General features: G+C 38.9%; 2 protein-coding genes across 3 annotated transcripts in view; one reads left to right on the top strand and one right to left on the bottom strand.

Moving 5' to 3' along the window:
• Nucleotides 1-287: 287 nt before the first annotated feature.
• LOC113231353 (protein gustavus) lies at nt 288-3,727 on the top strand. The gene is made up of 4 exons (XM_026465644.1): nt 288-584; nt 707-968; nt 1,271-1,526; nt 2,628-3,727. The coding sequence occupies exons 1-4, from the start codon at nt 394-396 to the stop codon at nt 2,762-2,764; spliced, it is 846 nt and encodes a 281-aa protein (XP_026321429.1). The 5' UTR covers nt 288-393; the 3' UTR covers nt 2,765-3,727.
• A 1,710-nt stretch (nt 3,728-5,437) lies between these two features.
• LOC113231352 overlaps nt 5,438-14,576 on the bottom strand; it is a 19,929-nt gene continuing 10,790 nt past the window's right edge. For both annotated transcript variants that reach the window (XM_026465642.1, XM_026465643.1), the window contains 8 exons: nt 12,803-13,435; nt 12,343-12,489; nt 11,817-12,000; nt 10,583-10,946; nt 7,677-7,845; nt 6,956-7,151; nt 6,544-6,676; nt 5,438-6,185 (listed from right to left, as the gene is read on the bottom strand). In XM_026465642.1, the coding sequence (XP_026321427.1) occupies nt 6,054-6,185; nt 6,544-6,676; nt 6,956-7,151; nt 7,677-7,845; nt 10,583-10,946; nt 11,817-12,000; nt 12,343-12,489; nt 12,803-13,435 (1,958 nt within the window). In that variant the 3' untranslated portion in view covers nt 5,438-6,053. The remainder of the gene's footprint in view (nt 6,186-6,543; nt 6,677-6,955; nt 7,152-7,676; nt 7,846-10,582; nt 10,947-11,816; nt 12,001-12,342; nt 12,490-12,802; nt 13,436-14,576) is intronic.

Raw genomic sequence — 14,576 nt, 5'->3', positions numbered from 1 at the left:
GAGCATTACTGCGTCCAGGTTTAGAAGGGTAAGGGTGCTGGGGAAATTACGGGCACATGCATACTTATCAACTTAAGTCTTAGGGTGACAGGCGCAGTGGCAGTGCCCATAAGATCTTTGCTATTTAAAGCTCTGAATGTCACTGCTACTGTCAGGGATAGGCGTGTCGCTGACCACCAGGCGCACGACTTGTTCGTCCCGTCACTTAAATAATAATAAAAAATTGTTCGGGAAGTAATTTACGCAGGCACGAGTGTAACGTAGAGATTTTCCGTTTTCAGGTACAAGAGCGGGGTGCGCGGAGTGAGGGGCGGTGCGGGGGGAGGCGGCGGCGGCGAGGAGCGGCGCGGCCTCAAGTCGCTGCCCAAGCGCGCCCGCACGCGCTGCAGGGGCATGAACATGGGGCAAAAGCTGTCCGGCGGAGTGAAGTCGGTGTCGCGCGAGTGCACGGCTCCCTTCAAGGCGGTGGTGGCGCGCGAGCTGGCGCCCGAGCCTCCGCGCCCCGCGCGCCTCGACGCGCTGCTCGATGCGCCGCCCGCGCACCCCGACACGCAGCTCAAGCACGCTTGGAACCCTGATGACAGGTGGGTACACTTCAACTTGTCTACGTCAACACTACTCCATTTCTTGAATAAAACGCCATCAATATCCACTACCTTAGCACATAAATTCTTTTCATAAATTTCTATCATCATATAAATTCCAGATCATTAAATATATTCGTAAAAGAAGAGGACGCGCTGACATTCCACCGGCACCCGGTGGCGCAGAGCACGGACTGCATCCGCGGACGAGTAGGGTACTCCCGCGGGTTGCATTGCTGGGAGGTGGTGTGGCCGGCGCGGCAGCGCGGGACGCATGCCGTTGTAGGTGTAGCAACTGCGCATGCGCCGCTACACTCCGTCGGCTATCAGAGCCTCGTTGGCGCTACTGACCAGAGTTGGGGATGGGATTTGGGCAGAAATAAGGTTCGTTGCTTTCATTGACTTACCTGTCAAATTTCTTTAATGATAACTTACGGACATCTTGAATGAAACCAATTATTAACATATGTTGAAGATATCACTTATCTTAATATATCGAACAGAGATAAGGTGGAGGTCTGAAGATAGTCCACAGATACCATCGAGCCTGTAATGGTAAAAACAGAAGTGTAACAAATAAATCATGGCAAAATTAAACAAACGGTCAGAAACACGGACATACTCGTACAATACCCGTTATTGACAAATTTTGCCACGTATTAAATATTTCACAATATACTTTTCAGGTGTATCATAACGCGAAAGGCACCGGCGGCAGTGGCACGACGTACCCGGCCTTGCTGCGGCCCGACGAACAATTCCTAGTGCCGGACCGGCTACTAGTCGTACTGGACATGGACGAGGGCACGCTGGCGTTCTGCGCCGACGGCCGCTACCTCGGCGTGGCGGCGCGCGGCCTCAGAGGCAAGACGTTGTACCCCATCGTCTCTGCCGTGTGGGGACACGCGGAGATCACTATGAAGTACATTGGCGGATTGGATCGTAAGTTTCATTTCTATCCTTGAGATGATAATGTAATTTTTTGTGTTTATGTACATTCAGTTGTGTATTGAAACGTCGTTTATGCTACTAATGGGATGAAAATATTCTATGTTGTGCGAGAGGGACATAAAGCGCGAGATGTCTATGCGAGAATAGCAGTATTTCGCTCTTTATGTCGCTCTCGCGCTAGTCGCGCCCTATCGTGCTAACCCTACTGATCCAGAAACAATTTCCATTTTATCCATCTAATAGTATTGATAAACCTGACTATTAACTATTGGCGAAGGTTGGGTATTTCTTAATGAGAAGCATGTCAATAGTACAAAATAAGATAGATCGAAGAAGATTTTACACAGTAGTTCCGTTGTGGAATAGTGTACGAGAATTAACGCTATGGGTAATATAGTAAGCCTTGCTTACTCAAATGGATTGACCAACGAAATCCCTGAAAATTACAGGTAGTTACTTACACACGTATGATCAATTCACCTATTGGTTTTGATTTCAACAAAAACAAGTAGTATTTTTCGACCAATTATAAGACGTCACACTTGTGGCAAGTTTTATTTAAAACAATTGTTGCAACTTACTGATGACAATTAATTTTCACTTCTCATGCTCTAAAAGTATCCTTTAATTCCAAGGGAGTAAAAAGTATGTCATTTTTTAATTTACTTCGAGTGAACAAACTCAGTACGTTCGGTTTTAGTTCCATGCCTTTTCCGCATAGACGGTGGCGCCATGTTATTTTCCCGCATTAGTGCGTTTGTTTGTAACTTTGTCTGGTTGGAAAAAAGTACCGCTATTTTTTAAACTTTAGAATTTTGGTTCGTAATTTTGTTGTGGAGCGAATTTTTTTTTGTTGTATTTTTTTTTCTGGCAATCGAAGTGAAAAGTAAAGTTTTTACTTCGAGACTAAAAGCCAAGCCTCGGAGTATTAACCACCCCGGGTATACATAATTGGCTCATTTTAGTCCCTCGATTGAACAATATATTATTTTTGGGCTTCACTGCTTTTATTTACTCTGCCGATCTTAAAATATCATAGCAAGAGAGCTCTATGGCTATGGTTATCAACAATGAGTACGTGTTTTGTTGCAGCGGAGCCACTACCCCTTATGGAGCTGTGCAGACGCGTGATCCGACAGCGCGTGGGGCGACCGCGGTTGCGCGCGGCGGCGTCGCGACTGGCGCTGCCGCCCGCGCTCACCGCCTACCTGCTGTACCGCGCACCCTAGCCCACACCTCTCCGCGCCTCGCCCGACCCCGACTCCCCCCCGCCATCTCGAGTCCCGACTCCTGCGCCAGAATCTCCTTCGTCGGACTCCGGGGCGTCCTCAACGCTGCGCGGCTTCGAAGTGTCTGTGAGCGTCCCAGCTGAACTCTAGATTGCTCAGTCTACCGAACTGAACTCCCGCGGCCGCTCGCTCGCCCGTCTCGTGCCACTCGGATGTGACGTGTCGTGCGACTATCTCCGTCGACGCTCCCACCTTAGCACTAAGCGCAGTGAGTGATATTAGGGGCCCTCGGCTTCATCCTTCGAGGTCACTTACGAAACGGCCAACTCTAAGGTCGAGCTCGTAATCAATGACTTAATAGTATATGACGTCGATCGAGTGCATGAACATCTGAAAATCTCAAAACGACCTCTTGGGCAGGTTTGAGAAATGCGGTCGCATTCGAGTTGCATGTGGCATTCATGTTCATCGAATGTATGTAAAGTAAGATTTCCCTCGAAATATTGTAACTATGTAGAAACAAGATATCAGGTCTACCATTGCAAACATGAAAGATTGTCAAGTTTTGTCGAACACCAAGTTTGTATTGTTAAGACAAGCCGAGTGTTAATCGAACGATAGTCTCTCTCAGTTATATTGGTCTTTATCCGTCCGGATATACCTACCAGAATGTAAACCTGTTGTTGCTTTTTTAGGTCGTACAATTAAGGCTTTTTACGTAACTATCATTTTCGCTGGGCTTACGAATGATGTTAAATTTTTAAGTGAAGCCCGGTATGCTGTAGGCTATACGTACACAATAGTGTATTGCTGAAATGACATCGTTCGATTACGCGCTTCGTTCGAGCGAATTATTGGCACAGCACCGTTGGCGCCTCTGTTGACGTAGTTGATAGATCATTGCAATAAATCCAACGCGAATATCCACCTAATTTAATTTTTATATTGTCTGTGATAATTACCTAGAAGTCAGCCGATTTTTTAAATAGAACCATTCGACGTGTAGAATTAGTGTTTGTTGTCTCTTAGTTCGCGACTTTCTCCTCTCGATGTTGCATACGATAGCGGTGGGCGAGTATGGTTCTGCTCCGTTACCGATAAAATCACTTTATTGACATTTTATATACGATATTTATAAGTTAGATGTGGCAATAAACATTGCCAGTTTGTGTTATCTTTGATCAACTCTATGCAAGCCGCACGTGTTTGAAAGCCATATTGATCTCTAGATGCGGGCTCTGCCCCGGCCACTGGTCGCGTCACGTCGCCGCGGCAGAGTACCGCCTCCTACTTGTTAAGACATATATTAGAATGAACAACAGCAATTAAAAACTCACGAGCCTCGGCAATTACTAATAAATATTATTAGAGATGTCATTGTTCTTATAACAATAGCATTACAAGGTGTCGGGCCCCGACCCGATCACTAGGCCAGTGTATCGTTGGCAATCTTACATACTATTTTATAGCTCATTATTTTTTTAGTTTAGTATGTTTAAATCCTATTGTAAAAACGTGTGCGTGTGTAATGTATATAACTGTGACGGCATTGTATCCTCAGGAAATATGACGCTCAGGGGTTTTATTTAGCTGTACATTTTTGACAATTGATACAAATATTCCTAGTACAATGTACGTGTATTTTAATTCGTTCTGCAGTCAACTTCCTTATATTGCGTCTTCTTAGTACTAGATACACATAACGACACGAGTTGAAAATGTAGAATTTTTCGAAGCACTTACTAATAAATTTGTCAGCCATTTTTGACCCAAATTAGTTGTATCGTAACATTATAAAAATGTGTAAGTACTTCCATTTTAATAAGATTTTTTCATATGTAGATTGTACGGCATGTAGACATCCTATGTGGTCCCATTTTTTTTATACAGTGTTGATATTCACATTTTACCTCTTTAACTCGCGTAAATATTTTATATTTCATCATGAATTTAAATGTATTGTAGTTCGTTTATGCAGGAGTTTTATCGCTATGTCGATTTGTTAATTGTGAAGAGTTTTATGTGAATATTGACGTATTGCGAGAATGACATGATAAATTGCCAAATGCGAGTGTGAGTGAGTGCCGTGAAGAGACGCGAGTGCGAGACGCGTGACCGTGCGTGAGTGCCTGTGCGACGAACGTTACGTGTGTTAGAAGAATATTTTCGTTGTTGTAAGAGATATAATCATGATAATGTAAAATACATCAAACTGGATGTACTGGTGACGCAGTCCTTTGCGATAAACCCCTCTGATGGACCAACAATTTCTAATTTCTAATCACCCCATGTAATAATTTAGTTTCCTTTAGTGCAAGCACCGTTATCTTTCTCCCGCTCGTCTGTCTATATCCTCAAGTAAAGGGGTTTATTGCAAGGGATTAGAACAATTAACGGAATAAACCATTTGAATTGTATGACCGACAAATTTAGTCCTGTATATATAAAATTATCATTTTGCGGTGTTTAATGACTTTATTATTGTAAGTGGAAATGCATTTTAGTTTTATAAGTTGTAGGCAATATTTTTAAAGGTCATTTCTAACAGATAACTGCGATTGACAGTCGAATCTCTTAGATACAATGATTAAAAAAAATAGGAAAACGATTGGAATAAATATGGTTAAGAAAATAATAAATATGAATTAAAATAATTGCATTTTATTTGTTTTTATTTCATGCTACACATACAAGATTTGGACGGATTTTTTAATATATTTGTTTCAAAAGCTTAACTAGGACTAACACGAGACGATAAAAACATAGTCTTTATTTATTTTTATTATTTCTAATAAAATTACTACATTACAAATAAAATTGAAACTTATAAATTATCTGTGAACGTTTAGTTCGTTCGTTACGTCTCCTTGAAGGTGAAAATAAACGTGTAGCCTCCAACCGCATTGGGCTTGCGTGGCGGACTATGCCCTCGGACTAAACCCTTCCTAAATGAGACTCGTGCCCAGCGGTGGAATGTATAATGGATTACATTTTCATTTATAATAATTTAAAAGAAAATTAAAATATAATAACAATAACAAAAAAATAATTGTTATTTTTTTACGACTATGTATTCTCAACTTCTGGTAACGCAATAGACCTGAGTCTGTCGTGTCCTCGTGGACAGGGAATAAGTTTATATTTCATGTTTAATTGCATTAATGATTCGTAAACGTCGCACACTTTAATTATAATGTAAAAGTAACATAATATCAATTTAGTTTATAATCATCAAATACATTTTTTTATACACACTACACCACTCTGTTGGTAAAACGTCTCTGGTGCCTTATTCAATAAGAGTATGGTGATTAATCATAGTGTCATCAAGGACGACGATGGTGCTTTCGCCGAAATCTTGTGGCAGGTCGATAGACACGGTTAGCTCTTGTAATCCTCCTACAAGTTCATTTAGCGATACCTAGAAAAACAAACATCGTTAATAAAGCAACTTTTTGCTAATTTGTAAAGTATCACCGTGTTTCTCCTTTCGGTTTACTAGAAAGTCCGCACCACTCCAACACCCATTCACACAAAGCGCTATGCTTTATCCATCCTGATGCGTACGGCAAAGAGATGGATGCATCCCGAAAGGTACAATTTGGGGATATTCATCACTTAAGGAGTGAAAAGGCAGTTACTTAACAAACGCGTAACAACGTTGGTCACATAATTATTTAATATCAGGTGAAATTGCGAATGTGCCTTCGCCTAGGAAAAGCCCGTATTTCAGTCAATCCAATAAGCTTAAGATGGAAAAAGAATCCTACTAAACAAACCTCTGTCTCTTCGAAGTCTTTGAAGAAGGTGTCTGTATTGGAGTCTTCTTCCTCGAATTGGTCAGCCAGTATATTCAGACGAGCCGGCAACAGGGAAGTATCCAGCTCCCCGTTGGACTCATTTCTGAGAATCCTTGAATAATTAAAATATAACAAATTGTACAGAGCTTTTTTTTTTAGAACTGCAAAATGTTTACACTACGCTTAGGTGTTCTAAGTCCAGACCACTTACTAGACAAGGCTATTCTCTCTTTACCTGTTCAGTTTGTATTAGAAATCCTTATTGGCTGCTTCGGAAGCGCTTATCATACGTACATAACAGTACAGTCAAAGTTTGGATATAATTTAAAAAAGATAGATATGTACTATTGCAAGCTATATAAAGAAGAGACAGTGGTATCGTGGGGTTTACCTCAATATCCTTCGTCTAGTAAACTCAGCACCGGTAAGTACCGTGATTGTGGCAAGCGCGGTGATACCACATTCATATGCCCGTCTCTCCACACGCCGCCAGTCCAACTGTAGCGAGATTGTGTGTCGGGAGCGACCGGCGATTATGCGGTTTGCACCTTTTAGGGCTGAAGTTGTCTCTACTGGCCTATAATGTACTGAAAAAAAAAAACGATAATAACGCACACACTCAACATAGCCGCGCAAACTCTGTGTCGCGGGTGCCATGGACACACACATAGACAACCACAAATTACACCCAAACTCACGAGGGAAATAAATGATGGCCATACACATATTTCTCCCGGCCTGAGAATCGAACCCAGGACCTCTGTATGGCAGTTCGCGTTCGGCCACGGAGGTAGTTATAATGTATTCGCCATATAATTTTTTCATCATTAATTCACGCAAATCACGGTCTAGTAACTATAGTTATGCATAAAACTATGGACTCGACGTTTGTTAGAAACTGAAGTGAGAATTACGACACAAATTTAAAAAAAGTTTCAAGAAAGTTTGTATAGACATTACGTAAAAGTGTCATTGTTTCGCGAAAACTATACTTCCTTTAACCGAGGAAACAAGCTGTGAAAAAATGTTACTCGCGTCTCCTTTGTAGCGTCCATTTAAGTATTTATTGATTACAAGTCTATAAATATACGACAATAAAAGTGTTGACATACCATTGAATTGCATCCTGGCAGCGACGAACGCTGGCATAGGCGATTTGTTGTATAACTGTAACTCGACTGGCATGCCGCTTACAGCACGCACCTGCGCCGCCGTGTCGGAGTACGTCACTAGCCCTGGCCAGCGGACCACCTCGCCGCTGTTGCATCCAAAGAGTTTCACCTAGAAATTATAAATAAAATATATTCATCAGCCCAAAATCGAAATCCGCTCAAACCTGCGATGAGGTTTAAGCGTCGAAATTAAAACCTCCTTTAATTTGTGCCTATTTTTTGTAACGAGCCCTGTGCGGGGTGTGCTCATGCTGTTCGGTGGCACAGCAGTTAGTACTATGGGCGCTTGATGAGGAGGTCGATTCCCGATTTATGCCAATTTAAGAAATAAACATTTCTAAGCTGGTTTTGGTCGAGTATTCTGGGTTATCGTTGATTTGGTATTCATAGTACAGGAAATTCAGCAGTAGTTTGGCATTTTTTCCCCCTAAATACTTCTCTTTGGCATAGCTTTCAAGAAAATGAAATCTAACATAGAGACGGTTGAGATACAACAACGCTATAATAAGTATCTCATTTCCACTATATCGGGAAGCATGCTTTACATTTTTACAATTGTGAGACTCGTAATCTATTACGTCTCCGTATATTATCTCCATTTGATGGCGTGCGGTCGCTTCGGGCTTCGCCCTCCGCGGACCTCGGCCTCCATCCTCGGCACTTATGGCTTTGTTTTAAAAAAAATTAAATAGCTCTTTAATGGTTGCCATATTTAAAAATTGCAAAAATATATTTTGACCACTAATTATTATCAAACAATCTTAGAAATCTTTTCGTGTCAATTTTCAGTCCGAGCAAAGCAAGTTTTTTCAAACTATTGAATGACAACATTTACATAAAAAAATACGGCTATAATGAAAAACGGCAGAAACAAAATTTTTACCCCAAATTGCGATTGAAGCCATGCCATTTTCAGTCGAATTAGAAGAAATTTTTATCTACCGCCAAAAAAGTTTGTATGGCATATTGAAAAATGGCGAAAAATAAATTTTGACCGGTAATTATTACTAAACACTCATAGAGGCCCCGACATGCCCACATTCAATCGAATTAGAGCAAATTTTTATCTGGCGCTAAAAAAGTTTGTATGGCAGCCCCCCACATATCGATATATAGAGATCCCCACATATCGATTTTCAGTTGAATTAGAGCTAATTTTTATTAGTTGTTGAATGACGGCCATATTAAAAAATGGCGTAAAACCATTTTTGATCACAAATTATTATCAAGCATTCCTAGAGACCCACCCAGACAAATGCCAATTTTCAAAGGGATCAGAGCATTTTTTTTCTGCCGCCAACGCACGCTTCTATGGCGGCCCATATTTGAAAATGGCGAAAAAACAATTTTGACCACAAATTATTATCCGGTACTTATAGAGGGAGGCCCCTGCCAATTTTCAGCCGAATCAGAGCAAGTCCGTTTCGGCAGCCACTTTTGACCAAAAAAAAACGCTTATATGACAGCCATATTAAAAAATGGCGAAAAGAAACTTTTGACCCCAAATTATGGTTAAGGACTCCTAAAGTCCCCCGCATACCAATTTTCAGCCGGATCGAAGCAAATTTTTCTTCGGCCGCCATTTTCAATTCGCCATCTTGTTTTTTTTTTAACCCAGGCAGTTGACCATTATTAATCTCTACGACATTCCTTCGAGCACCTCCTACCTATCTCTAATAGCTTCCGTGATAGGAGACTTTGAAATTTGTATGGCGGCCATCTTATTTATTTGAATTTCGAACATTTTTTACTTCCGGAGGAAATTGACCAGGGTGTACCTCATAAAAGTGCACAAATATTCCCTCCATATATTATAGTTTTTGCAGGCTGTTGATCTCTCTTTTATATTTTGCACATTTAAGTCTTCTCATATTTAATTCTTTGCTTTGGAATCTATCCGCGTACAACGGTATAATTTCTTTTTTCCACCATATCGAGAAGTATGCGTTCTATTTCTATCAGTGAGTAAGAACTTGTAGCTTTATGTATATAATAATAATAATAATAACATTAAGAACAATAATAACATACTACAATTATTTTACCGAACAAGAAAAATAATGAAATGCCAGAAAATTGCACTTCGCATATTATATACTCTCGTGTATTTATTTAAATCTGGTAGCTAGCATACAATAAGTAATAACTAAAAGGAACTAGGGTTCAGAAATTAATATACATTGTAAAACCAAAATATAAATACACACTATAATAAAGTAACAATAAAGCTTTAAAATTTTCAGGTTTGTTTACAACTGTTAGCTATACGCTTTCAGTAATCTTTAGTTAAGTGTTTCAGTCTGAACATCAAAGTATAAAAACTCAATACCACTATATAAGATATTATACTCGACTTCGTCCTAAAGATTAGCATATAAACAACACTTGTAGTACAGCGTAACGGCCGCCACATGTAGTAACGCGTAGCAGGCGCCACTTTCGCACTATATTGAGCATAAATAAGATTTTTTTACATTATACACCTCGTTTTCTTTTAGGCGTGTTGAACAGTTTAAAACAGTTATTTTAAACTAACACTTGAATTTTATCCAGAAAGGGAAAAAAGGGTACTAAGTGGCTGAGCACTGCAACGCGAATGAAATGGCGTGATCGCAGCGAACAAGTGAACGAGGTGTAATGTCAAAAAAATCTTATTTTACCCTCTATGTGCAAAAGTGGTGGCTACTATGTGGTTCTACAAGTGTTGTTTATATGCTAATCTTGAGAACGAAGCCTTCGTAAAACTATGATCGAACTTCACTTACAGGTAAGTTGGTTTAATCACTAATTATATTAAAAAAATTAATACTACTTGAAAAGAAAAGAAAAACGGGAAACACGCTTACCTTGCGCGAAGTGTCACTATTCTTATCAAACACCAAATGCAAAACAGCAGTGCAGGGCATGAGTGAGTAGGGCGTGAATACAATCGGGAGGTATCTACATTCTTTGGCTTCAAATGGCACCACAAAAATCCCTCTAGACTCAGCCTTCGGTAAGTCAATGGAAAACCCTTCACCCAATAAATGGCAACGAATATAAATCTTTTTGTCTGAGACATTCTTCAAGCTAATTTCCTTGCGACCAGGTCGCACCCAAGACAATATTGAATAGTTGCTTTTGATCGGGAACTGCTTTGGTTTACTTAAACCGCCTGAGATATCGAGAGTTGTTTTATTGCCCGTTGTTATTTCTTCAAATACGATTGTCCTGTATTAAAAATAATGTTATGAGAAAAATGAAAATACGACATATGCAGGGTGTAATCGTTAAGTGTGCTCAGGCGATTATTCCGTAAATACAAGAGATATCAAAAATCTTTAAACTGATAAGGAAAGTAAAACGACATTGCCTAATGAGTAAAACGACACCAACAACTTTTTAAAAATAAAACTACAATAGCCAAAATTTTGACGTTAAACGCCCCTATACTTTTAATGTGACATTCGTAGAGTGACGAGTGAGTCCTATGGTCACGGGGCAGTCACTGGACCTGTAAAGCGCCCGAAACGTTGGTTTGTTTGAAAAAACAAATATACGCGATTTAGATCCGAAAAAATAGTACAATTTCCTATGTGCAACAGTCGCGAAAACCTAAAAACTCGATACATTTTATCTTTATTTAATGTTTGTTTGCGATTTGTGGGTGTAATCGACCACGTAGCCAACCACTGCCATGGCTTGGTCGGGCTCAAAATCAAGGTTTAAATAAAGACAAATTTATTTCAACATTTCCCTGAGCTCGTGTTCGTGACACACAATATTTTATTTAATCTTTTTATAATTATTTCTCTAAATTCTATAAAAAAAATCTCATTTCTGTAAATTTTTTTTGTTTATGTGTGTGAAAATAAATGGTACATGTATATCAAAATTTTGAAAATTTAAGACAATTTACCAATGCTTGTTTTCGGCTCTCGCCATGTTGTAGAATTTCAAATAATGAATTCCTTCTACCGATTGCGTTAGCGCCAAATCTGTGTCAGTTGTATTTGCATAGACAAGCTATTCTGTTTTTGCAAATGCTCGTTTGCTTATTTGCACCCTACACTACATAAAAAACACGCTATCCCCACTTACGTTTCCTTCAAGTCATCTTCAAGCCCAGTATAAGCCATACAAATGGCTGTTGAGGCGCCCGGTTGCAACTCGAATTTTGTTGGCGACACTTGGAACGGAAAGTCATCAGACTCATCAGGTCCTCGTATAATCGACCAACTGCCTGATATTGTGCCTGTGTTCTTTACAGTTATCTTTACTGGCTCTGAAAATAGTACAAGTTGTATAATAAACCACAAGACGACTATCCGCGAATGGATCAGATCAGATGCCTTTTGTTCACTAATTCGAACGAAAAATAAAATTAATTTTTGAAAAATAAATTAATGTAAGATGCAATATTATGTCAATCTTGTGCGATATTATGTAGCACATACACGCAAGTACTCATGCGCAAGCGCAAACGCATACAACGCAACACACAGTCGCGGATTGGAAATAAATGGTTCCGATGACAGTTCACTAATGTATGGTTAAAATTAGGACTTTCACACGCTTAATAATAAATTAATATCAGAACCCTAAGTAGAAGCAAATTACTTCTTACCATTGCTAAGATGTAATTTATTGCCTGATATATTGAGGCCAAGCACTGGCATTCCTACGATCCCGACGAGATCGATCTTCCTTATCACTGCGTCACCACTTAACAAGTAAACGTTAAGGGCACCATTGAAAGTAACTTTTGTTTTTGCTGAAAATTAATGGTTACGTTATGTGTGACAGAAGTAAATTTCAGGTGAAAATATTTTTGTATGTTTAAAGATTTGTAAAGTTTTTTAATATTTGGCATGTCAAACGCGATACATTAGTAACGCTACTACAATATTTGACATAGCTCGCGCTGTTACTAAAAAAAATTAGATTTTTTTTTATTTTTAAAGATTACGATGCTACGGTCTAACAGTCTGACTTCGGTCGATATAGATTTATTGCCTCATACATTGCACGAGATTTAGAGATTTAAAATCAAATTAAGTAAGTATAAATATTTTTAAATTACTCACACGATATCTGCAACTGGGCCAATTTCGGCGAAACGAAACTTACAGTAACTCTGATAGCGTTTCCTTGTGTCAATCTACAAAACTGCATATTTGTAGCTTTATTTTTGCTCTTTCCAGTGTTTTGGTCGTCACTTGGTTGACGCTGTAGAAGCAGCTTATTAACATCACTCTTTTTTATTTCTTGTACATTTTTAATACAGAACAAGCTTTCACCTTCCACAATACACAATTTCAATTGTAAGTCAGCCGGGCAGTCGCTTATAATAATGAACGATTTCATACAAGAAGACATTTCTGGTATAGGCGCATAGGCAACTTTGTTCAATCCGTCAGCTGACATAGCTTGAATAACAGGTACTTTAAAATTCACTTCTATTTCTCCTTTCTGTTCAATATCTCCATCTATAGAGGGGTCTTTAAGGTGAATAGTGTATTGAAGTCTGGTATTAATTTCCACATTAGATGTGATAGAAAATGTGAACTGATCGGATTTTCCTGGTTCGAGGAGACGCGGCAAACGAGGTAAATCGATATTTATATCTTTGTCATCGAGTAGCTCGTCAATCTGCAGTTTGGCTGTCAACCAACTATCGACCAGTGTTGTAACGGTAATAGTTACAGGACAACTTACACCTGAAGTTAAGCAAGGTTTTTTTTTTCAAATTAAACGCGAACCCTTAATCCACATTCTTAACTTAACTCAAGGAAAGGGAAGCTGTGAACGACAGTTGTACACGCACGCCTGTAGTAATGCTATATAGGTCCTGGGTAGATAACCGCAAAATCCTATTTAAGACTACAATAGGGTAACCAAAAGCTCGTCAGAGTGTTAAAGTACCTAGTTTCAGTGTGCTACCTGTTCAACTGCTTTACAATTAAGTATGATAAATAACTAATCAGATCACTGAATTGAAGATTAATGTAGCTGAAGCATAAAACGAGTCGCCGGAGAAGCGGGAAAAATTGTTTTGTTTTGTTTGATCTTACAAAAAATATATGATACACCTAAGCAGTGAGAATAACTAATACTAGAGACGCAATGTCCTACAAACAGTTGTCTAAAATGTGGGACCACTTTGCAAATTTAAAGACTAACTTTGAAACTGATTGAAATTTCAAAGAAAAATATATTTGTCTCATTTTATCTAATGTCAAACTAATTACGTCAAAATGAAATAGTTATAGTGCATTAAGGGATACGACCAGTGTTAGCGGTTTAGAAATAATTTTCCCTAATTTCTTGTAGCCTCACTGGTGGAAAGAGACAGTGGAGATAGATAGTAATCAGAAATGGAATGAACGAGTGAGTGAAATATACATGAAAATGTGTGAAGTTAAGAGTCCACGCTTGGAATTCATAGTTCTTTCAAATAAATTGTAAGAATAAAGAGATGACTTTCTAATGTAAGGAATTCATTGCTTTTCTAGTATTTTTTATTTATTGGATAAATGTGATAAAAATACTGTCTCCCGACAAAGTTTCTGTTTCCATTTAACGAAAATAAATTTATAAAAGTATATATATTACAAATTACTTAATACACAAACATTTAACTATAGTTTATTACAAATTATTAAACGCCACTGTGCATCATTAGCTTCTTGTACAAGTGCCTTGTGTTTTGTTACTCAAATTATCTTTTCGTAAAAGTCGTATAATTTTTATCCACTCCGCCCTGCGCATTCGATCTTTAGGTATTCTGGGAAACAAAATAAAATTTTTAATTAATTAATTTTAATTTTTAATTAATTTTAATTTTTAATTAATTTTAAT

The sequence above is a fragment of the Hyposmocoma kahamanoa genome, unplaced genomic scaffold (genome assembly GCF_003589595.1).
Source record: "Hyposmocoma kahamanoa isolate Upper Pololo Valley unplaced genomic scaffold, ASM358959v1 65, whole genome shotgun sequence".
Classification (NCBI taxonomy): Eukaryota; Metazoa; Arthropoda; class Insecta; order Lepidoptera; family Cosmopterigidae; genus Hyposmocoma; species Hyposmocoma kahamanoa.
The sequence above is the reverse complement of the archived record's forward strand: the minus strand, read 5'-3'. Positions and strand labels throughout refer to the sequence as shown.